This window comes from Nyctereutes procyonoides, unplaced genomic scaffold, assembly GCF_905146905.1.
Source record: "Nyctereutes procyonoides isolate TBG_1078 unplaced genomic scaffold, NYPRO_anot_genome, whole genome shotgun sequence".
NCBI lineage: Eukaryota > Metazoa > Chordata > Mammalia > Carnivora > Canidae > Nyctereutes > Nyctereutes procyonoides.
In genome coordinates, this window is record NW_026575146.1 from 1,429,369 (window position 1) to 1,455,438 (window position 26,070).

Consider the following 26,070-nt stretch of genomic DNA (forward strand, 5'->3'; position numbering starts at 1 on the left):
AGTAACTGTGAATGAATACTTCCTGACACCATTTTTCTAGGCCCTTTATCTACCTTTTGGAGAGATGTTCAACATCGATTACCTTATTTGGGTCTATCATGTGCTAAAAAGTGCTGAAATAGCAATTTGATGACCTATAAGTATCTCTTAGTGATAAAATACTAGGAATTGAAAATATTGATAAAAAAGAGTTTTGAGAGAGAAAGTTGGACAATTCTGAAGCCTATTAACTTCCCAAAACTTCTATGAGCAGAAATTTTTACTGTTGGTAAAAGCGGTACCCCCTAAGGTCTCCCTACAGCTGATATCCTCACCCCTAATAATCTCTTAAGTCCTCATCCTCATGCACCTCCATGCTAGCTAATGCCACATTTGTACAAATGAACTTTGTTTTAAAATAGTTTTACACACAAAAAATAAAATAGTTTTAGATTTGTAGAAAAGTTGCAAAGACAGTACAGAAAGTTCTTATATACCCCCCTACTTGGTTTCTCCTGTTGTTCATCTCCAGTATAAATTTAATAAATTTGTTACAATCAAGGAACAGAGCACTGGTGCATTACTGTTAACCAAATTTCATATTTTTTTAAGATTTCACTCATTTTTTTCAAATGCCCTTTTTCTTTGTTGTTTCAGGATTCCGTTCAGAATACCACATTGCATTTATTTATCTCCTTAGCCTCCTCTGGTCTCTGTTGGTTTCTTAGATTTTCCTTGTTTTTAATTACCTTGACAGTTTTGAGGTACATTGGTCAAGAAATTTATAAATGTCCCTTAATTTGGTCTAGTCTGATGTTTTTCTCATGTACAGTGGGGGTTATCGTTTTTTGTTTTTAAGATTTTATTTATTTAATCATGAGAGACACAGAGAGAGAGAGGCAGAGACACAGGCAGAGGGAGAAGCAGGCTCCAGGCCGCGAGCCTGATGTAGGACTCCATCCCGGGTCTCCAGAATCATGCCCTGGGCTGAAGGCGGTGCTAAACCGCTGAGCCATCTGGGCTGCCTGGTTTATCGGTTTTGAAGTATGATTCTCAGCCATCATATCAAGGGTACATGTTATCAACATGACTTACTACTGATGAAATTAGTCAAGATCACTTAGCTGAGGTAGTGTTTGTCAATTTTCTCCTCTGCAAAGTCAGCTCCTTCTCCTCATTATGTTGTAGTCTTTGGAAGGAAGTCACAATATGTAATCCACATTTAAAAAATGGAGAGGGACCCCTGGGTGGCGCAGCGGTTTGGCGCCTGCCTTTGGCCCAGGGCGCGATCCTGGAGACCCGGGATCGAATCCCACGTCGGGTTCCCGGTACATGGAGCCTGCTTCTCCCTCTGCCTGTGTCTCTGCCTCTCTCTCTCTGTGTGACGAAAGGAAGAAAAGAAAGAAAGAAAGAAAGAAAGAAAGAAAGAAAGAAAGAAAGAAAGAAAGAAAGAAAGAAAGAAAGAAAGAAAAGAAAGAAGAGTTCAGCTCCACTTCATCTTCAAGATGGAGAGTTTATATAAATTATTTGTAATTCTTCTGTACAAATTTGTCTGTTTCCCCCATATTTATTTAATTATTCAGTATTTATGTTAGTATGATATTTTAATCATTCACTGTTTATATCAGTGTGATATTATCTATATCAGTATTCAATATTTATCTCTATCAATATTGTGTGTATTTATTTTATACTTCAGATTATCATCTAATACTACATTATTTATTTTGCTGCTCAAATTGTTCCAGCTTTGGCTGTTGGGACTCTTTCAGTTGACTGCTGTGTGACTTTGACATATTCCCATAAGTATGTTTTTTGAGGACTTGCTTACTTTCTGGCACTGTAATATGCTCAGGCTCATAGAGTATTTTCCCTGCCCTGGCCCTGGAAGCAGCCATTTCAGTAGAGATCTGATTCTTTTCTTTGAAGAGCACTATTAGAAACCAAGAGCTGAGTGCCAGCATGCTCAACTGGAGCATTGTTGCTTCTAGGCTTTCTGAACAAACAGAACTAGGAAATACATATGTGTATACTGAGCTGTATGTACACACATATATTTTTTTTAATTAATTAATTAATTAATTAATTAATGATAGTCACAGAGAGAGAGAGAGAGAGAGAGGCAGAGACATAGGCAGAGGGAGAAGCAGGCTCCATGCACCGGAAGCCAGACGTGGGACTCGATCCCGGGCCTCCAGGATCGCGCCCTGGGCCAAAGGCAGGCGCTAAACCGCTGTGCCACCCAGGGATCCCTGTACACACATATCTATTATCTATCTTTCATCTATCTATCTTCATCTGTTTGACCAAATACAGTCCATTATGACATTTCCAACTCTAATATGGTGCCATATGGATTATTCTGGCTATCCCCTTGCTTATCAATAAGCTCCCTTTCCAGCAGTAAGAAACCTGGCTCCCAACATCAACTGTCCATTTACTTATTTATTCTATCCCAGCATACATGTATAGCAGTTTCAGAATTGTTAACTCATACTCTCATGTAATGCCATACACCTTGATTTTTCTGTTCCTTTTCTCTTCCTGTCAGTGATCATTCGTCTTACCCCCAAAAAGAATTAGATTTGACACAACCCACAGAAAACTCTGATTAGCAAGAAAGTAAGGATCTCCACTAGTGAACTCAAGACAAGGACAGCCAATTGGAAACTCAAGACATGGACAGCCAATTGGAAATCATTATCCAACCTCATCTGTGATGGTTCATAGCATGAGTTTTTTCTGATCTTGTTGTCTACTTGGTTCTGTGTCCAGAAATTGTATGTATGCCCCTGTATGTGGTAGCACATATATGAAGACATTGTTTCAATGGGGGCGGGGGTCTCATGTAAGTATACGAAATAAAGTCACAGCTTCCCTAAATGCTGCTCTAAAGCTCTGTGGCTTTTAAAGGGGAAAGTGGGGCAGCCTGGTGGCTCAGCAGTTTAGTGCCGCCTTCAGCCTGGGGCGTGATCCTGGAGAGCCAGGATCGAGTCCCACGTCGGGCTCCCTGAATGGAGCCTACTTCTCCCTCTGTCTGTGTCTCTGCCTCTCTCTCTCTCTCTCTATCATGAATAAAGAAATAAAATCTTTTAAAAAAATAAAGGGGAAAGTGGCAGACTTATAATGGAAACCTGAAAACTATAATAGAAATTTAAAAATATAATGATAATATGATGTAAGTGTAATAAATTACAAAAGCACAAAGAAAATAGCCTAGAAGCCATATTTTAAGGAAATAAAGATTGGTTAGCTTGTTTGTTTTTTACTTTCTCATAAGTTTTTGATATTTAGATATAGATGTTTTGTCTAGTACCCTTTTAATGGGTATAAGCTTTGGTAGAGTAAAATCACTCTGAGTAATACTGTAAACATATATTCAGTATGACAGAGTATTATCATAAAATCATTTGTCTTTAATGGCTCTTGTTATAACTGGGCATTCTGGTTAATCTTTGGATATTTAAGGATATTTAGAGGAAAGTTGAAACTACCTTTGCCACCTACTTTTTTTGACAGAGTAGCTATTAGTTTGCATAGAATCAGTACCAGGAGTTCTTTGAGGATCTTTTTTAAATGATCTTTCTTCTTAAAAATTTGTGAGGCAGAATTCTCTGCCACACAGTGACCAAAATAATTATGTGTGAAAAAAGATTCAAAATATCACATAACTACTTATTATTATAAAAAAAATACTATAACCTTTCATATTAAGGAGATTTAATTTTTCTAAGTATCTTTGTCATTTAGTTCTCAGATCTCAAAGGGAAGACCATCCAAACCTATAATTTATTTTATATGATAATTATCTAGCCTCATTTTTAGCTTCTATCATCGCATTTGCACTGGGACTGCTTAACTGATAAATTTTTGTTTAAGTAAATAATAAAACATGCATATATTCTTACCAGTTGGTGGTGTGGGGAAGTCCTGTCAGGTGTGAGCTTGTTTTGGTGGGAAGGCAGACTGAGCTGTATCATTTAAAATGTCACATTAGAAAAGCTCATAGGGTGCTGGGGTGGCTCTTGATTTCAGCTTAAGTCATGATCTCGTGGTCCCGATATCAAGTCCCACATCAGGCTCTGCACTCAACAAGGAATCTGCTTTAGGATACTCTCTTCTTATTCCTATACCCCCACACACACTCATGCATGTGCACATTCTCTCTCTCTGTCTCAAATAAATAAATAAATCTTAAAAAAGAGAAAAGCTAATGACTGTATTTCAAAATACTAAAATATTTAAAGATCTAAAATATTTTAGGGGCACCTGGGTGACTCAGTTGATTAAGCATCCAGCTCTTGGTTACAGCGCAGGTCATGATCTCATGGGTCATGGGATTGAGCCCTGTATCTGGCTCCATGCTCAGCCAGGAGTCTGCTTGAAGATCCTCTCCCTCTGCCTCTCCCCCCACTTGTGCACACTCTCTCTGTAAAACTTCTGATGAAGGACAGGTTACTTTTCAAAACATGGAAGTCAATCAAAATTAACCTTTAAAACAGGAAATTTAGACTTTCATCTGTGATTTACCTAGCAATTTGTTCTCATCTACATGTAAGTATGAAAGATTTAGGAGACTTGTGAAAAAATTTTTTTTGGTAAGTTTCAAACTGATTTTAATGGTAAATTGGTTCAAAAGAAAAATTATAGAAGTTTCAGGAACTGACAGTATCCTTGGTGTTTGGGGGAGGGAAGAAATTTTATATTTCTGTTCATATTACTCAAAAGCAGATGAAAATCCCCTACATATTCATGGTTTAAGAGAAATACAGTGAGGATGCCTGGGTGGCTCAGTGATTGAGCATCTGCCTTTGGCTCAGGATGTGATCCTGGGTCCCAGATCAAGTCCTGCATCGGGCTACTCAGAGGGAGCCTGCTTCTCCCTCTGCCTTTGTCTCTGCCTCTCTCTCTCTGTCTCTCATGAATAAGTAAATAAGTAAAATCTTAAGAAAAGAAAAAGAAGTACAATGGCAGTGTGGCCAACTGTGCCAATGTATAGTTCCTAATTCCAAGTGTAGTTTGCTCTACTAACCCAACTCAACAGTAGAGTTGGGTTAGTAGAGTTGGGTTGCTCTACTAACCCAACTCAAAATTACAGATGAATTTATTTATTTTTTCAGCCAGAAAAAAAGATATATATGGTCATTGGCACTGGTCCAGGCCCTTTCCAGAGTAGAGATAAAGACTAGAATTATAAATGCATAATAAAGAAAGATAATGGCAGTTAATTTCTTATGCAGCTATCAATTTAACATTAAGGCTTTAATTCGTCACTCACTCAATCTCCCTATCTGTCACCTAGAGAATTACTTTTTGTTTTGTTTATTTTTGTTTTCAGGAGAACAAGTATATTATTCTTCTTCTTCAGTGGTTTGGATCAAAAGCAGAATTTTTATGGAGTGTCAAGAAACTGGATATGTGGCTTGAAAGAAAATGAGTAGTAGATGTATGTTTATGGCCACAGAGATGAATTTGAGATGGAAATTCTCATTCCTGTATCTGTAATAGTCAGCCCTATATATCTTTCACAACATTTAAATTGTTCAAAATTAAGCCCTTTAGCATAAAAATCCCAAAAAAGAAGAAACATTATATATTCAGTTCCTCATTAGATTTGCCTCTTGTTTGCAGAAGGTAGTTGGATAAGAGTGGAAGTGAAGCAAATAAGGATTTTACATTTTCATTCTGGCTTAGTTTCAAAATCAGTCTGTCCTAAATTTCTCTCTGACTATTGTACTTTGGTCAATATGGGCAGGGTAAAGTAGGGAACCATATATGGAAGCAACAGTCACTGCAGGATTTGCATTTCTATCTGAAACTAAAATAGATAGAGGGAAGAACAGAATTTATCATTCTTGTTTGGAAGAAGCTCGTAAGAATTTAGGTATTAGTGTATATTGATTGTCTTTTTTCATTCGGTTTAAGATTTTTCTGGTTCTGTTATGTCAAGTGATTTTTGATTGAGATATAGACATTTTTATAGTATGCGATGGGACTCAAAATCTTTTTGTATCCGTTTTTTTAACTGGCTCTGTCTACTATATCTCTGGAATTGGAAGGAGGGGTACCTTCTCATTACTGCCAGGTAGAAGTAAAAATCCAGGTTCCCCACTTCTCCTCTGTTGATACCTTATGGTGGAAATGGGGGTGGGGAATGCTCCTCATTACTCTTGGGCGTGGTGGTATTTCCACCAGGTATTTCCTGGTCTCCACTGATACCACAGGATAGAGATGGTCTTGTTTCCACTGGGCAGTGGTTTGATACCACCCCAATATTTATGGGGAGGGAGGAGGAGAGATACCTCATTACTGCTAGGTAGGAATGGAAGTCCAGGCTCCCACATGTTCTCTACTGACACTGTGGTAGAGGATGATTCATTACCAGCTGGTAGGCATGAAGGTCCCAACCACCTGCTTGGTTTTCCCTGACATCTCTGACAGGGGAGTTGGGACTTCTTGTTACAGCTTCATGAGGGTAGACATCTAGTCTCCCCAGTTAGCCTTTGCTGGCATTGATGATCGTAGTTTCTTTTGTGGTGTCTTACTGGACTAGAGCAGTTATTTGTCTAAAAATTTTCCATCTTGCTAGGCTGTCCTTTTCTTGCTCTTTTGGCTAGAGAACAGACTTTTGTTGAGGCTTTTTTTGGTCTGTGTCTAATGGTGTTTCCAGGTTGGTGACTGCCTCAGCTAAAAGTCTAGTATGAATAAGACAAAAAATAAAACCCAGGGATCTCACCTTCATGTTGTTTCCTGGGTCCTAAAGTCTCTCAGGGTAGTCTGCTTTCTTTTCACTTTGTAGAGTCTTCTTATGCTTCATTTATATATAAAATCCAAGATTCTTAAGTTCTACTTAGCAGGAAGAATAGGAAAATGTAAGTCCACTCCGTCTTCCTATAAGCAAAAGTCCTTGCCATTCAATTTTTCTTTTGTTTTGTTTTTCCCAATATTTTCTTATGAAAATTTTGAAGATGAAAGAATTATACAGTTAATCACCAGGTGTCCACCCACAGATTCAACACTTAACATTTTGCTATATTTTACTTTACTGTATTTATCCCTCTGCCCATTCTATCTGTCTATTAATTATTTTTGATGGACATCAGTACACTTTATCCTAAGAGCATCAGCATGGAAAAAAAAAAAGAGCATCAGCATGCATATCATTCATTGGACTTCACTATTTATTTATGTTTTGTAAAGGTAAATTTGATATAAAGTAAAATACATGATACTATAACCATTTGATGAGTTTTGAAAGATCTGTCCCTTACTGAGATAACTTGTCACCCCAGTAAGTTCCCTGTAAGCCCCTTATCAGTTAAGTTTTACTTCCATCTCATTTCAAGAAGCAACTACTGTTCTGATTTTCAATTCATCTTGGCTCCTTTAGAACTTGTGTGTAAATAGAACCACATAGTATGTATTCCATTGTGCTTGGCTTTTTTTTTTTTTTACGATTTTATTTATTTATTCATGACAGACACACACACACAGAGAGAGAGAGAGAGAGAGAGAGAGAGACAGGAGAGAGAGAGAGAGAGGCGAGACACAGGCAGAGGGAGAAGCAGGCTCCATGCAAGGAGCCTGACGTGGGACTCGATCCCCGGTCTCCAGGATCATACCCCAGGCCGAGGGTGGCGATAAACCACTGGGCCACCCGGGCTGCCCAACTTTTTTTTTTTTTTTCAGTACAATGTTTTTGAGATATGTTCATGTTGCTGTATGTATTAGCAGGATTTTATCATTGTTATTATTTGCTGAGTGTTATTTCATTGCATGAACAATACCAGAGTTTATCCATTCCGGGCTGCTTACAGTTTTTTGCCATCCCCATTTAATAGTAGGAATAACAAGTCAAAATTGTCTACCATCTGTTTGGAACATAGTGTGAGGCAACTTAGGGTTTGGGGCCTTTCTCTGATTAATAAAATGATTAAGGCACTAAAGATGTTCTATCATACACAGTACCCACATTTTCTATGCCTTTCTTATTGTTAGCAAAAATTATCAGTTTATTGGAAGCCAAAAGGTTGTTTTTCGTTTTTTGTTTTTGCAATAGAAGCAAAAGATGGTTTTAGCATTGTAAAAATTAGAATTTAACTTCTTGGCACTAGAGTTTATTTTGTGATGGAGAAACCATGGCTTTAACTATACCATAACTGTAATATTCATTACTGAGAATGCCATACCAGTCTCTGGAGGAACATCCTATTTCAGGAATACTTAGAGTACTCTATTCCTTCACAAAATATTGAGGTAGTTGCTGCAAATGATTCAGCTGTGTTTCTCAGACCCTTATTTGTCTGGCCCTACCTATTATGTAAGTCTTTTGCTTCTTTTCTATTCTCCCAAAATGACTATCTAAGGGGTTTGTAATTTCTGATTGATTGATTTACTGATTGATATTAGGGGAGCTCTACCACCTGGGAAGTAGGACAAAGAAACTTTATGTGAGATTCCAATTAAAGTGGTTGTGCTTGCTATTCAAGTGCAGGAAGAAACAGATGAAGTTGTTTCAAACTTTTTATTACAGCTTTTCTCTGACTTTATTTTTCTTCATACAGTTGATGGACTGGACAAAGCTTCTATAGCAAATTCGGATGGCCCAACAGCAGGATCCCAGACACCTCCCTTCAAGAGGAAGGGGAAACTCTCTACCATCGGTAAAATCTTTAAGCCTTGGAAATGGAGGAAAAAGAAGACCAGTGACAAATTTAGAGAAACCTCAGCAGGTATGAATATCATAACTTTGCTAGAAGATAAGTTGTTAAAATTTTTAGAAAATAAAAAATTGTGCCTTGTAGGGTATTTTTTTCTTTCTCAGAAAAAAAGTCCGTATTTGAAATGAAATTAGTTAATTTCAGGATAAAACAACTTAGAGTTCTGATTTGCCTCCTTTTCCACTCACTGACTTTCTAAAATATTCTTGTTTTTAAATACATAGTTGTAAATTCATACAGAAAACTAGTGTGGAGGATGAGGAAGGTGAAGGAAATTGAAATAGAAAATTCGAAGGGGAAATGTTATTTGTCAACATTGTAGCTGAAATATCCATTTACACCCACCCACCCACCCACCCACACACACACAATATTATCTACCTATCTACTTAGTTCTAGTAGCACAATGCTATTTGTTAATTTAAAAAAAATTTAATGTCTTTTTTGAATGTGTTTGTTCTGTGGGCAAAACGTAAATGACTGTTCGAAAGAAAAGTATTGCTATGTTTTATTGTTAAATTTAAAATTTCCATCATGCCTTTAGGACAAATAAATAATTTCTGTCCTAAGGGAATCATAACACTATTGGTGTGAAAATTTTTTATTACTATTTTGTGGACTTGTTAAACTTAAAGGATTACATTATTTAGTTATTTAGTACCTTTCATATTACTCATGGAAGAAATTGGCTTTAAATCTCAGGCCAGAATTAAGCCCAATTTAAACAAGTGTCTGCTATCAGTGGTGTTATCTTTAAGGTAGAAAAGCATTTATCTCTTGATATAAGTTCAATATTCTCCATTCTTATTGTTTAATACAATTGTTGCATCAGATTTCCTCATTGCACCAAAGTTAATATTATCAGTATATGTGCAGGGTCAGAGAGCATTTCTTACTAGTCTGTGCTGACATAAGAGCTGGCCTTTAGTTCTAAAGCTGTGGAATAAAATAGAAAATACCTCAAATAGCACAAAGGTGTGGAATAGGAACACCAAAGCTTCCTAATGAAATTGCCTCTGATGCATTTGCAGCTATATGACTTCTTTGAGCATTTATATTTATAAAAGAAATAATAATAAAAAAAAGAAATAATGATTCTATATTGGGAATTTGTTTCAAAATCCTGGAGGCAGGGCAAGCATAGATGAAAGAAGATAGGCCACAAGTTGGTAATTGTTTAAGCTTGGCGATGGGCACATAGGGTTTATTATTCTCACCTTCCTATGTGGAAGTATTGGAAAATTTCTATAATGAAAGGATGGGGGGAAAAGAGACTTGGCTTAAGGGGAAATATCAATAGCTTGATTATTACATTTACTGTAATGTAATTGGCTTCTTGGAGTAGGAAGCAGTGGGAAGTGGACAGAGTGCTGAGCTGAGTGAGGACATCGGTGTTCTGGTAGTGTCCTTGCTACTCCCTGAGCAAGTCAGATCAGAGTTCAGTGAGTTGAATTCTAAGGTGCTTTCAGTTCCAGATTCTTGACTTTTTCTAATCCCTGGTTGAGCATCTTGTTCTTCCTTGGTCTTCAGTTGTGAACAGAACCACACTGGTCTTCTTAAGTGTGCCCCTCTGTGTTTCCCTACACATTGAGAGAATCTGGCCCTTCGGGTTACTATGACTACCCAAGATGGGAGAAGGGCTCAGATAGTGCCAGTTAGAAGGTATTGAGAAGGGAGGATGGAAGTCCCTTCATTTGTCTAGCTCCTTTGCTTGAATCTAGGTGACTAACTTCTCTCTCCCTAATGTAGGAAGAAAGCCACAAAGAAATTCTCCTTCACTTTTCCTTGTCATCTCTTTTTAATTATTTTAATAGTAGGGAGGTTGTAACCCTGAATATTTAAGAAAAGTCATTTTAAACAGCAGTAAGTGTTATTTCATGTTATCTCATATTTGTTGAGGAAAGCCTGGCCATCTTTTTATTCTGTTTTCTTTTCAGATTCACACAGGATTTTATATAAAGTTTAGTTTCAGGAGTTATTTGTAGATGACTATATTTCTAGTTCCTAAAGACTCCCCAACTACATTAAAAACCTGAAAAATCTATTAGATATTTGTTTTCTTTGCATCAAAATTGTGATGTAACAGAATAAAAACAAGCCAAGTAGATATGTTAACAATTCTTTGTGTATTTATCTGCTACATTTGTGTCATTTCTTTCTAAAACCCATATTAATGAACTTCATAAGATGTTATCAAGGTTCCCATTATAAAGTATTTTGTTGTTACCTTATCTATATGCTTATTTTAAGGCTTAAATTTCTGCTGAGATTTATGAAGTGTATTAGTAAGGCCTAAAATAAAGGAAGGCACAAAATGGAATAAGAAATGTTTAATTGCATTGAAGAAAGATGTCTCATCTAGAGGAAAACAGATGCATTTGGAAATAACTAAGAGAAAGGTGTTTTCTTACTTAATAAATTGTCTCATACAGTGAACATACATACTGTCTCATACAGTTGTCTGGTTATGACCAAAGCCATGTGCTGTCTGGCAAACTATAAAGTACACCTTAGACACATCCCACAATATGTTAGGATCTGAAAGAAGATGCATTTCTTCCAAGAGAAATAAATCTTCTGTTTTTCCTTCTCCTAAACTCCTGGCATTATAGTCACATGGATATGAATCTTACTATGTTCCACTACATAGTGATTAATACTGCTTCTCCTAGTCTGGATTTCTGTTTTATGAGTTTTTATTGGTAACAGATAGGATGCAACACTGATTTATTAATGCCATTATAATAAATGCTATTGTAATCATATATTTACCATGGTAGTTGTAGTTAAGCAAGGTCCTAGTCGGTGGGTGCAACATGTGACTCTTGATCTCAAGGTGTGAATTTGAGCCCCACATTAAATATAGAAATTACTTAAAAACAAAAATCTAAAAAGAGAGAGAGAGAGAGAAGTGTCCTGTCCTCTGCCTGCTTTGGTGGTCCTTGAGTCAACTATATTTTGGAAGGCCATCTTGTCCTATAAGGCAGGATGAGCCTAGGCCCAGACTTCAAGTTCTCTGGCCTTTTTTAAAGCAGAAAGTTACCTGTATCTTCAACTCTGTATAGGCTGGTCCACAGGCTGTTGGGTTCTAGGGCAGGAGAGCATCTTCTTTCCATCTACTTTCCCTCACTGCCCCTTTTCTTTACTTTTCATCTCCTGAGCAACAAGACCCTTCCCTGGTCCCACCTTTGCTCTTGTTATATCCCTTCCGTATCTTTAGAACTCAAAATGTCATTTACACCTCTTTTCCTACATAATTATTTCTTCCTTTTTTTTCTTTTTTCCTTTCTTTTTAGGGGATGGTGCGCATGTAGTGGCTGAGGCTCCTCTCTCTGGATCTTTAAATATGCTTCCATCTCCCCAAAGCTAAGAATACAAACAAATCCCCTGTCTAAACACACATGTTCTTCTAACTGCTACGGATTCTGTTGGTGTTGCCATTAAGACCAAACGTCTTGAAAATTCAGCCTGTATCACTGCTTCTACTTCCTCTCCATACTATCATTCCTTTCCCTCTGCCATCTGACCCTGCATCCAGCACTCCACTAATGACACTCTAAGCCTCCCAATCAGGAAATTCAGTGTCACTCTCTCATTTTCATCCATCCTAACCTCTGTAGCATTTGCCATCGCTGGTTAATCTTCCCTTCATTTGCAAAAGATGTCATTATCTTGGTTGTCTTTGACTTTTCTTTTTACCTTTTGCTTCCTCTCTCCCCCTTCTCCTCTCCCCTAAACCTTTGAGGGAGTTTGCTACGTGTCTTAGCCCTCCCCTTGCTTTGACTGTGCTCTTCCTCATCATGCCATCTCTTCTCAGTACCCATATCTCTCAAACGAAGTCTCCATCCAAGACCTAGGCACATCTACCCACGCACTTGATGGCTAGCAATGCCTGAGAATGCATATTAAATCCATTCCTAACATCTACATATATCTGCACTGAAAATATGATGCATGCAAGTACTGTTTTGGAGCTGGGGATTCTGGAGCGAATGGGTGAGCAAGGTTGCTGCCCTCCTGGAGCTTTCATTCTAGAGACGTAGATGCTATGAATGAGTACAGAGTGAGAGAAGTGGAAGTGGAAAAATACTATGTAAAAAATCTATTCCAAAGCAAAACAGATCCCTTGCCAATCCCAGCTATCTGTGCTGTTGCAGACATGGCTTGCTTTGGCATCCAGACTTTGAACCGTGGAATCCTTTGACTCTTCCTTCTCTCATACCATCTTCTACATTCCATTAGTTCCTAAAACCTTTCACGTGTTTTCTCCTGGTGCAGGGTCTCTAACATTAGCCTTTCCTCTCTATCCCCATTATCTGGTCCTTATCACTCTATTATTGCAGGTAGCCTCTTTGTTATGTTTAGGTATTAGCTGTACCAACTATAGAAAGCTATAGAATTCTAGAGAAGATAGGGAGAGGCAAGGTTCTGGTAGTAAATCTGCCCACAGTGGAACCTGACCCAGCTGGTGAGGCTGACAGAGAAGGTTCAGGATGCCAGGAGCTGTCAGGAACACCAGAGTAACCAAGATGACAACTTTCCAAGTCTCAGGCCAGGCAAAAAGAATGATAGGTATTACACTCCAAAATGGCATGCGTTCCACCCAATAAGGTTGATAGAATATCAGAGCATCCAGGTGAGTGGGAGTGGGAAATCCAGGTTAACCTTAGTAGCCAGAGTGTTTTAAGTTACTTAGGTAGTAGTACTCATGGGCAGATGGTACCTGGTATAGGAATCAGAAAGATTCAAACAGAGTCCTCATCCTTTTTTTTTTTTTTTTTAAAGGAACCGGGGAACACAGTTAGCAACTAGGACAAGAAGTTACCAAAGGATTCAGGACAGAAATTACTGTATAAAGTAGACAATAGAGGATGGGGTTTTGGGGAGTGATCCCCTCAAAACACAAACCTCAGGTGCTAAAACTCTTTTGTTAGAATGGTACAGCCCAACAGCTAGGTGACTGGAAAGAATAAGGATTATTGGGAATTTGGGGGAATTGATAGGCAAACTACCCATTTCTACCCTTTCTCCTCTAGCTCGTCTTGGATACCACCATGAGAGAATCTCCTCAGGTGGAACTTCAGTCCTGTCAGTTCTTGCTTAAAAAGTATGACTTGACCCTACATTGTTTACTAAGTGAATTCCAGACTCTTTAGCTCTCCTCGCTGTAACCCGAACTGACCTTTCCTGTCATTTTTTCTCAGTCAGTTACATTGCATTTCAGTCACACAGAGTCACTTAATGAGCATGCCCCTAGGCCTTCTTGTCCCCAAGTCTTTCTGCCTTTCTTCTTTCTTCCTGCACTGAGCACCTTTTTCTCACAGCTACACCTAGGAAAATCCTATGTCATGCAAGGGGTGTGAGGTGTGACATGTCTCTTCTTTCCTGAAGGTATTCTTTTTTAAGTAGGCTCCATGCCCAGCATGGAGCCCAGTGTGGGGCTTGAACTCATGATCCTGAGATCAAGACCTGAGCTGAGGGGCACTGGGTGGCTCAGTCGATTAAGCTAAGTGTGTCTGCCTTTGGCTTAGGTCATGATCTCTAGGTCCTGGGGTTGAGCCCTGCATCAGGCTTCCTGCTCAGCCAGGAGCCTGCTTCTCTCTCTCTCTCTCTCTCTCCCTTTCCCCTCCCTACTGCTTGTTCTCTCTCTCTCTCTCTCTCAAACACATAAATAAAATCTTTAAAAGATCTTAAAAAAAAGTTTTTAAAAGATCTGAGCTGAGATCAAGAGTCAGGCATTCAGCTGACAGAGCTCCCTAGGCACCCCTTCCCTGAAGATATTCTTAGCCTTGATTCTGTATCAGCCAAGTAGGGACCTCCCCTCCTTTGCTTATAATTGTGTTAAAATATGAATATTTTGACTTTTCTAGTTTATGTGTCTACCTCTATTTGCAATGTAAAATATTTCGATCAGAGACTGTCTTGTTCAAGTGCTTTATGATTTATACCTGGTATGTAGTCTCTTTCTTTTAAGAGAGATGAGAGACAAAGAGAGAGAGAGAGAGAGAGAGAGAGATTGTGAGCACAAGCATGGGGAGCAGCAGAGGGAGAAGGTAAGACAGACTCCTAAGCAGGCTCCACCCCCAGCAAAGAGCCCAGTGCAGGGCTCTGTCTCACAACCCAGAGATCAAGATCTCTTTTTCTTTTTTTTAAGATTTTATTTATTTATTCATGAGAGACAGAGAGAGAGAGAGGCAGAGACACAGGCAGAGGGAGAAGCAGGCTCCATGCAGGGAGCCTGACATGGGACTCTATCCCGGGTCTCCAAGATCAGGCCCTGGGCTAAAGACTCAGTAAACCACTGAGCCACCCAGGCTGCCCCTAAGATCAAGATCTGAGCCAAAATCAAGAGTCAGACGTTTCAGCAACAGAGCCACCCAGGCGTCCCCCTAGTAAATACTCTTAGATGTGCTTTGAATTGCTTGTTTATTGAATATTCACTATAACTAAAAATACAGCACGGGATGCTTTAAGACTTTGTAAAAGAAATTAAAGATTGAAAAATCATAATGGAAAAGAGAAAGACAGTAAATTAAAATACTAACCAAAAAACATGTACTCACAATTGCAATCATGTACAACTATCAAGAAGCCAATAAAATAATTAGGGAAAATTTCTTTTTCCTGTCTTGTGCCCTTATTTTAAAAGTAAGTTCTACTTCTAAATAGGAAGAAATTGATCTTCATTATAATCATGACTTTTTTTGTGTTGTTAGTAAGGCAAAAGGAATGCCTGTCTCGATTTTTAAATAACATTGTCCCGAGTTATCAGCATTCTAAGAATCAGAGTGATTTGTAGAGAGTCATCTGGTAGAAACTTTAATTTACTGGTACTCTGCATTCCCTAATAATAATAATGTCTAATTTTTATTGAATGATATTATATGCCAGGTTCTGCTCTAAGAACTTTACTCATATTAAGTCATTAAACGCTTATGAAGTTTCAGTGCTATTATTATCCTGGTTTTACTGATGAGAACACTAAGGCCAGAAAATTCAAATGACTTGCCTGAGGAGGCATAGCTGGCAATAGGCAAAGGCAATATCTGAATCCAGGCAATGTGGTGCCACTGCCAGTACTTTTGACCATTATGCTATGTTGTATTTCTAAAAGATAGCTTCATACCCAGATCAGTAAGGATTAATCACTGAAAGGTAATCCTACTATGAGAGTTTGCTTCATACACTAGAGTTTTGCTATGAAAAGGATTTGGTCTGAAGAATAATTTTGGTTCTACTTACCTGCCTAATTTCAGCATTTTATGCATATAAACATGGTTGACAAGGGTAAAATTATGTTTGGTCCTATGAAAGATAGTGTTGTCTGTAACCATATAGGCATAACGTTGCAGCTTGGGATTATTTTCTATATCTAGAAAATAGGACAAACTTAGAAGATATGCATAAGGGTGATATTTGTTAAAGACTGGTCTGATTGCAATAATAAATGACACCATTTTTATTTCATCTATCTTGTTCTACTAAGAATATGGAAGTACTTTTGTGTATCATTCACCCTAACACATGTTGGAGGAAGAGAAGAGAATCTCTCCCTTTCCCAATTTACTGTAGCAGAAGGAAGTTGCATAATCAGCCATAGACCACGTAGCACAACCAGGTCCACATAGGGCTCCTTGCTTATACTTTAGACAGCACTCATTTGTCTTCTCAACAAATATTTATTGAGCATCCACACCTACTATATGTCAGGCACTGTTACAGACTCTAGTGATATAGCAAGGAACAAAAGAGACAATACTGCCTTCCCCTATGGGGCTTATATTCTCGTAAGGATAGGAGGCAGAAAATTAACCACCAAAGTTAGAAAATGAGAAGAAAAAACAAAGCAAGGAATGGGGAATGTAGGAGCTAAGTTACAATTTAAGATGTGGTGGTCAGAGAAACTTTACTAGGACAACAACATTTGAGCAAATACATGTGGGAGGGAAAGAAGAGCACCCAGGGAGATCCTATTAAGTAATCATGTGTTAGAGCATGCACTTCCTTTTATCTAGCAATGGGTGTCAATACACTGAATGTAATTCATTATAAACTTTATCCAATCTCTTAATGATTAAAATATCTCACATTCATGAACTTTATGGTTGTTAATCTTTATGGCTTTTGCCGGCACCATGGCTCCAAACAGATCATGTAATTTCACTCTATACAATTCTAGAAGAGAAGCAAGAATTTAGGAAAGGAATTTAACTCTGTAATATAAATGTTTTGTTACATCTTCCTTTCTGAAGTTAGAATTTAGGAGCCAGATTTTGACAGGAGATCAGAAATCCAACTTCATGGAGTCCAACTTTAGAATCCCTCATATGTTGATGTTTTTTGGTGGATCTGGGTATCAAGTCCTGCAGAGAATTCCTTTATAAATTGAAACAATCATGTATGATTGCCTCTGTGGATAAAAACTTGTCCCCAACTTACATGCTAGTGGTGTCTGTGTTACTGATTTTTTAGATTATTTGGAATGACAAGTATGTTCCCAAATTAACTTATAAAATTCAGTTTGATCTGCAATTTACCTGAAGTCGGGTATTGTTAAAACTTGTTCAATTTTAATACAGACAAACACTACTTCCTGAATCTCTAGGAAAATACCTTCTGAATGTTCAATGAAATTGAGAATTTTGAGACGCCTGGGTGGCTCAGTGGTTGAGCATCTGCCTTTGGCTTAGGGCGTGATCCTGGGGTCCTGGGATCGAGTCCTGCATTGGGCTTTCCACAGGGAGCCTCTGCCTGTGTTTCTGCCTCTCTCTCTATGTCTCTCATGAATAAATAAATAAATAAATAAAATCTTTAAAAAAAAAAGAAATTTACAACTTTTGGGCTGTAGAGCACCTTACCAGTCATCTGGGTCTGTCTCCAAGGCAGGAATGTCCATGATCTCCAACGAACCTGACATGTTGTTGTTCAACTTCTGAACTCCTGATTCCTCGCTCTGGTTGTTGGGGAAATTTTCTTTTACACTGACCTGAAACAAATTATCTCCAATTTTTCTAGCTATCCCTGGCACTAATAAATATATTTATATCTATTTTCTGATCACAGTGTTACCTGATGGTCCTTCCATCTTTTTTGTAAAGTCCTTTTCATACCCTCAATGTGTTTTCAATTCAGAGATTTTCACCATGGGGCCATACTAAACTGTCTAGATTATTCAGTACATTTTTGTTGAGTACCAGCCCCAAGACAGTGTGTTCTAAGGACACAGCAATGAACAATCCTGACAAGGTCCCTGCTCTCACAGAGCCCACAGGGTACCATGTTCATGTTCCCTTTCTTAACCATATTAATGCCAAGATAGCACCATGATTTCCCCAAAATTTTTATGATTGCACTTCACCAACCATGTTTTTTTTATATATATTTAGAATTGCATCCAGAATAGGAATTCATCTTGTTATTAAAATTTTAAGAATTTATCTGTAGGAATGAAATATCTTTTGCTCACTTAATGTTCTACATATAGAAAAACAGACAAATCCTCCAAGCTGAGTGATCCATTTTACCCCTTGTAACAATGTGCTATATGTCCTTTCCGTGTACCCACTTCTACGTATTTTCCAGTGTATGTCTCCCTCAGTTCTGTGTATTTCGCTGTGTCCAGCTGGGTGTGCTCCCCCTCCTGACATTGGATATTCTTGGATCAGATCTGTCTCTTTCAAGTTATCAGGATTCCTGTCTCACCACGTGTTGAAGAGTTACTTTCCTGGGTTGACACCTCAGATCTCTTTTAGGAGATCTACTCTTCTGTCTCTGTACCCGTTCATGTTGTGTCCACACTTCTGGGATGCTGCTTTCTCTGAAGGCACCAGAAATCCCTGCTGCTGCTGTGTCTTCTATCCTAGCTGTTGTCTTCCATGGGACCTGATTGTAGACCATTGTGTGGGTGTTTTCTTCCCTCTCTAATTTAGCTTTAAGATTCTCTTCACTAGGCCAATCCAGTCTCTACCCAGTATATCACCTCTTTTTCCGTGGAATGGGCCTCACAGGCCTAGCAGTACTATACAAATGTTATGGTCCAGAAAACCAGACCTTGATTTGACACCATCAGTTCCAACAGCTACTCACTTTGGATGTCCATTCTTGGTATATCATGATTTCAGCCAAGAAGTTAGAAAACCATACCCGGCCTTCCACACCTTTCTGTTTCCTCCTCAGGAAACAGAGTTCTGACTGCATGGGCTATCCAGTTGTTTCTGGGAAAGATAATTATGCCTCTTGTTAAAAATCAGTAGAGTGGGGTTTGAGGAGTCTCAGTAAGTAAGGCCTCCTTTGTGTCCTAAGAGAGATGTTATGAGAAAACTGTTCCTTCTGATGAGCCACCCAGGTCTGTGTGAGGCGTTGTTTTTGAGCACACACATCAGTGAGAGCTCCTCTGTGACCACTGGTTGACTCTTCCTGACCACCCTGCTGAGCCCTCCTTATTCTTTCACACAGCACATTTTTACTGGCCTCCTACCGTGGGCCTAGATGCTCTTCTGTGCTCCAGGGATATAGCAGTTAACAAAGGGGGAAGTTTCAGGGCTTGTGAACCTTGTCCTTTGGTGTGTTGGGGGGTCCCATGCTTCTCAGATGTGTCTCCTGCTGCTGGTTCCAGATCCACATAGCACATCAGCTTTCCCCCTCCTCTCTCTGTGTTACCCGTTTTTCTCTTGTCAACCTCTTAACTAGAGTTTTGATACCTCTTTTCTTTCTCAAAACATTTCTCTTTGTGCCTTCCTTAACTCTGCTATTTTTCCATTCCTTGTAGATATCTTTTTTTTTAAAGATTTTATTTATTTATTCATGAGAGACACAGAGACAGAGAAAGAGGCAGAGACACAGGCAGAGGGAGAAGCAGGCTCCACGCAGGAAGCCCGACGCGGGACTTGATCCCGGGTCTCCAGGATCATGCCCTGGGCCAAAGGTGGCGCCAAACCGCCAAGCCACCCGGGCCGCCCATCCTTCTAGATATCTTGTACTTTTTGCAGGTCAGAGCCAAGAGCGATATTCCTCAACTCCTTTTACCTTCACTTTGAGGGGGAAAACTGGTGTATATTTATAGCTTGCCTATTGGTGGCTCCTCTCTAAAGAAAAGTAAAGGTCACAGCCGAAAGATCATGGGAATGGTTTTTGCAGAGTCCAGACCTCATAGTCTCCACGTTACCTATGGCTGTTTTTGGCAGCCCCTTTGGAAACATTTCCTGTAAACTTCCTCCAAGCAAACTGGGGCCCTAAGAATGAAGCTTTTCACTGAACACTGGTTTGTACTTGCTATGTCAAACCTTTCGTCCTTTCAGAAGACACAAATAGGTTTTTGATTTTTCCGAAACTTCTCTCTGCCTTGCCTCTCTTTTTGACCATGGCTGTTGGCCAGTGAGCCTATAGTCCACGGGAAAATGTAGCTGCCTTTCCTGACAGCTCTGACGCTGGCCTCCTGAGATTTTCTTGGAAGTAGTCATTGTGTTTGGCTTAGGTTGGAGGCAGATATACAAAGGAGCTACTAAGTAGTTCACTATTACTGCATTTGTGATCATGACTTTCTCAAAAGAGGTCATTTCTTGGTCATTCAGTACTCTGGTATTTTTTACTTTGGGGTGAGTGTGTGTGTGTGTGTGTGTGTGTGTGTGTGTGTGTGTGTGCAGTTCTGAGAATTTTAATATACATATGTTTTGTTTAACTACCACCATTATCAGGATATGTTACAGTTCCATTGCTCCCCAATCCTCCTGCCCTACCCTTTTACAGTCATATCTTACCTCTTCTCCGTCTCCTCCCCCAGCTCCTAACTGCTGACAACCACTGCTCTGTTCTTCACTATCATTTTGTTGTTGCAAGAATGTCATCGACATTGAAATCATTCAGCATGAAATGTTTTGAGACTGGTTTCCTTCACTTGCTGTTTCACCTTTGAGAGTCATCTGGGATGCTGCATGTATGAGTCACTCTTTCTGATTGTTGGGTAGTATTCTGTGCTATGGATATACCCTGTTTGTTTGTGCATTCACCTGTTGAAGGACATAGGTTGTTTCTAATTCTGGGTGATTATGAGTAGAGCTGCTATAAATACATAAAAGTTTTTGTGTGCATGAAAGTCTTCATTTCTCTAGGGAAAATATGTAGGAGTGAGATTGTTTAGTCATACATTGTTAGATATATGTTTAACTTTATAACTGCCACAGACTATTTTCCAGAGGTTTGCATTCCTACCAGCAACATAAGAAAGTTCCAATTGCTTCATATCCTTGTCAGCACTTGGTATTGTCATTATTATTTTTTTATTGTGGTAAAAAGATATATCATAAAATGTACTCTCTAAACCATTTTTAAAATTACAGTTCAGAAATGTAAAGTATATTTACATTGTTATAAAACAGATCTCCAGAACTTTTTCATCTTGCAGAAATGAGACTCTTTACCTATTGAAAAACTTTCTACTCCCCCTTCCCCACCTCCCGGTAATCACCAATCTACTTTCTATATGTGTGAAGATAACTACGTTAGTGTATTTCATATAAATGGGATCTTACAGTAGTTATCCTACTATGGTTTATTTCACTCAGCATAAAATATCCTCATGTTTCATTCATGTTGAAGCATGTGTCAGCATTCCTTTCTTTTTATGATTGTATAGTATTTTATTGTGTGTATATACCACATTTTGTTTATCCGTTCATCTGTCAGTGGACATTTAAGTTGCTTCTATCTCCTGGTTGTTGTGAATAGTGCTGCTATGAACATGGATGTGCTGTCATTATTGTTTATTTTAGCCATTCTAGTAGGTATGTGGTAGTATTTTGTCATAGTTTTAATTTGGGTTTCCGTAATGGCTAATGATGTTCAATTATTTTTCATGAACATTTCTGCCATCTGTATATTCTCTTTGGTAAAGATCTTTCACCTATTTTGTAATTGTTGTTTTCTTGTTTCTTGTTTTCTTACAACTGAATTTTGAGAGTTCTTTATATGTTGGATATAAGTTCTTTGTTGGATATGTGATTGCAAATATTTTCTCTGAGTCTGTAGCTTGTCTTTTAATTCTCTTAATCTCTGCTGCTGAGCAAAAATCTGTAATTTTGATGAAGTTCAATTTATCAGTTATTCTTTATAGGTCATGTTTTTTCTTTGTGTCTTTCTGCCTAACCTCAGATCACAAAGAATTTCTTCTCTGTTTTCTTCTAAAAGTTTTACAGTTTTATATTTTACGTTTAGATTTACGATCAATTTTGGGTTAATTCTTATGTAAGGTATAAGGTTAGGTCAAGATTTGTCTTTTGCATATATATGCCCAGGTATTTTAATACCATTTGTTAAAAAGACTGTCCTTTCCCCATTCAATCAGCTTTGTATTATTTTAAAAAATCAATAAGCATATTTTTCTTCCATATACTTCTCTTTGATAAATATCTGTTCAAGTCTTCGGGCCAATTTTTAAGGAGTTATTCTCTTCTTAATCTTGAGTTTCAAGAGTACTTTACGTAGTCTAGATATAATGTCTTTATCAGATATGTTATTAGAGATAGTTCTTGCCAGACTGTAGTTTGTCTTTTCATTCTTTAACAGTGTCTGTTTCAGAGCAAAGGTCTTAATTATGATGAAATACAATTTATTACTTCTTTTTTTCAGGATCGTGTTTTTGGTGTCTTTTGTAAGAACTTTCAAGACAATTTGTTGAAAAGACTGTCCTTTATCCATTGAATTGCCTTTGTGTCTTTGCCAAAAATTAATTGGCCACATGTTCTTTGTCAAAAATAAGATTCACATTTGTGTAAGTTTATTTCTAGACTCACTATTCTTTTCTCTTAATCTGTGTGTCTGTTTCTTCACCAATATCATGCTTTCTTGATTATTCTAACTTTATAAGTCTTAAAATGAGATCCTATAATATTTCTAACTTCATTCTTCATTTGCAAAATTGTTTTTAACTAGTTTCTTTGCCTTTTCACACAAATTTTGGTATCAAATTGTTTATATTCTCAAAAATTTCCTGCTAGGATTTTTATTGGAATTACAACTTATATAGAATTGGTATCTTTACTATGTTAACTTGCAACTTATATAGAATTGGTATCTTTACTATGTTAACTTTCCTAATATATGAACTGCTCTGTCTTTCTATTTAATTAGCTCTTTTATTTCTTTCATTAGCATTTTGAAATGTTTAGAAAACAGTATTAAATTTATACCTAAGTATTTCTTTTCTTTCTTTAAAAAAAAAAAACTATTCTAAATATATCAGGTGCCTGGGTGGCTCAGCCAGTTAAATGTCTGCTTTGGGCTCAGGTAATGATCCCAGGGACCTGGGATCCAGCCCTGCATTGGACTCTCTGCTCAGCCAGGAGCCTGCTTCTCTCTCACCCTCTGCCCCTCCCCCCACTCATGCTCTCACTCTCAAATAAAATCTTTTTTAAAAATTTTAAAAACTATTATAAACATATATTTTTTTAAAATTCTGTTTCAAATTTTTTCATTTCTAGTTTACAGAAATACATTGTATCATGCTACTTTGTTAAACTTACTAGTGCTAGTGAAGATTCCTTAGGATTTTCTCTGTAGACCCTTATATTGTCTGTGATTAGGCATGGTTGTATTTCTACCTTTCAATCTGTATGTCTTTTATATCTTTTCTTGCCTGGCTAGGACTTCCAGTATTATAGTAAATAGGTATGGTATATGGGACATCCATTCTTAGAAGGAGCTTTCATTAAGTATGGTGTTAGCTGAAGGCTTTTTGCAGATGCACTTTCTCAAATTGAGCCGGTTCCCTTTTATTCCTGATTTTCTGGGAGTATTTATTACGAACGGATGTTGAATATCTCAGATGCTCTTTTTTTATCAATTGATATGACCATGTGATTTTTCTTCTTTGGACCATTATTATAATAGATTACATTGATAGATTTTTGAATATTGAATCAGTTTTGCCTCCCTGGGGTAAAACCCCATTGAGTTGTAGTATATTATTCTTTTCCTTTGTTGCTGGATTTTACTTAATAATATTTTGTGGAGGATTTGTGATATTCGTCTATAGTTTTCTTTTTTTATACTATTTTTGGTTTTCGTATCTGGGTGATGCTGACCTCATAAAATGACTTGAAAAGATTGTGCAGAATTGGTATTATTTCTTCTTTAAATGTTTGATAGAATTTACCAGTGAAACAATCTGGGCCTAAAGATTTTTTTTTTTTAAGATTTTAAACAGAAAATTCAATTTCTTTAACAGGTACAGGTTATCTCTTTTATTATGGGTGAGTTTTGTTAGCATCTCGGGTGCTTTGAAAGAAGGCTCTTCCTCCAGATTTCTTTATGGTTAACCAACTACTTCATCTCCTTCAATGTAGTCCGTATTTCATTGCTAACTTCTCAGTGAGGTCTGCCTTCATTCAATCTCTATACTGAATCTCTCTTCTCTCCCAGCACTCTTTAACAGCTTTTTTGAGATATAATTCATATACCATACAATTCACCCATTTTACATGTGTAATTCAGTGGTTTTTAGTAATATTTACCAACTGCAACTATTTTAAACATTTCATCACCCTAAAAAAGAGAGCCAATCTAGCAGTCATTTTCCTTCCCCTCCCCCACCCACCCCTGTTTTCTGCCTTGATAGGTTGACCTATTCTTCATGTTTCCTATAAATGGAATCATACAATAAATATATAGCCATTTGTGACTGGCTTCCTTCACTTAGTGTAAAGTTTTCAAGGTTCATCCACATTGTAACATGCATCAATATTTAATTTCTTTTTATTGTCAAATAATATTCCATTGTAGGAATATATCACATTTTATTTATCCATCCATCATCAGTTGATGGACATGTATTTTGGTTGTTTCTATTTTCACTGTTGTGAATAATGCTGCTATGAATACTTGTATACAAGTTTTTGTGCAGACACATATTTTCACTTCTCTTAGTTATACATCTAGAAATGGGATTGCTGAGTCATATGGGAATTCAATGTTTAACATTTTGAGGAACTGCCAAGACTGTTTTCTGAAGCAGCTGCACCATTTTACATTCCCATCAGCAGTGTATGAGGGTTCTAATTTATCCATAGGCTGGACAGCATTTGTTATTATTTATTTTATTATTGCCATCCTTGTGGGTGTAAGGTAGGTTCTTCTTTTTCTGCCCTACTTTCTTCTTTCCGCAGCACATCTTACTTTCTTCTTTTTCTTTTTTTTAAGATTTATTTTTTTATTTGAGAGAGAGAGAGTGAGAGAGAGAGTGCGATGGGGAGGGAGAAATTTTAGCAGACTCCGTGCTCAGTGTAGAGCCTGACTTGGGGCTCTATCTCAAGACCCTAAGATCATGCTCTGAGCTGAAACCAAGAGTTGGATGCTTAACCTACTGTGCCACCCAGGCACCCTCACATCAAGCCTTCTAATGTTTATAAATCATCTCTGTTGTTTATTAACTGGCTTCCCTTCCCCCTAGATTATAAATTCCATGAGAATTGGGATTTTTGTTTTCTTCTTTGATAAAATTCAAGAGCAATTAGAATAGTGTCTGGCTTATGTTAAAGCATTTAGTCAATGTTTGTTGAATAAATTAATTAATGAGGAGCTCTTGATAGTCCTTACCTATTGCATATTTGTGGTGTTTGCAAGTGAATGTGATTTGGTAAGTGCTGGAATGGGGGAGGGACAACTATACCAGTTTTCAATTCTTTCTTAGTGTTCATATCCTTGAGAGCTGTTTAAGAGCCTAAGGAATTGAGAAGCCAAAATAGACAAAATTAATATTTCACCAAATTTAATGGACAGGTTGGGGGCCTATTCCCTCATGAATGGATAATGAACTTAAGTAACTGTTACTGTCTGTTCTGTATGGCAACAGCGTTTAAAAGGTCAATGTGAGGGCATTATTGACACAAAAAGGATGCCTGGGTTGTGTTTTAGTTCACCATTTGTGTACCTGTAAATTTTATAAGTGAACCTAATTAGACCAAGTGAGTGTTAAAAATTCAGTGGATAAGAGAAAGAACATACTTTTTCTGAAATTCTTTTATTCTGTTTTCCTGAAGACATACAATGGCATTAAAACAAATTTCCTCTCTATGCATTAAAAATGAAGGAGACTAAATATTCCTCTTTGTTTTTTTTCCCCAGTAGAATGAATTTTTTTTTTGTTTCAATCTTCCTACATATAGATAGATGGAAAGAATCACTAAGGCCCCATCTTTTTATTTATGGAGCATTTATTATTCATTATAGATCTATTCTAGGGATGAAACCCATTTATGGGAAAGAGTAATGTGAGTGCTAACTTTTTGTATATTTTTCATAATAGAAGTTAGTGGTTTCATAAATAAGAAAACCTTCCATCATGGGTTTAAATTAGCCAGCTGCACAATGAATGGCCAAA

General features: G+C 37.7%; 1 protein-coding gene across 2 annotated transcripts in view; it reads left to right on the top strand.

Moving 5' to 3' along the window:
• Positions 1–26,070, top strand: part of PHACTR2 (phosphatase and actin regulator 2) — a 130,196-nt gene that overhangs the window by 26,487 nt on the left and 77,639 nt on the right. For both annotated transcript variants that reach the window (XM_055310557.1, XM_055310558.1), the window contains exon 2: positions 8,544–8,711. In XM_055310557.1, the coding sequence (XP_055166532.1) occupies positions 8,544–8,711 (168 nt within the window). The remainder of the gene's footprint in view (positions 1–8,543; positions 8,712–26,070) is intronic.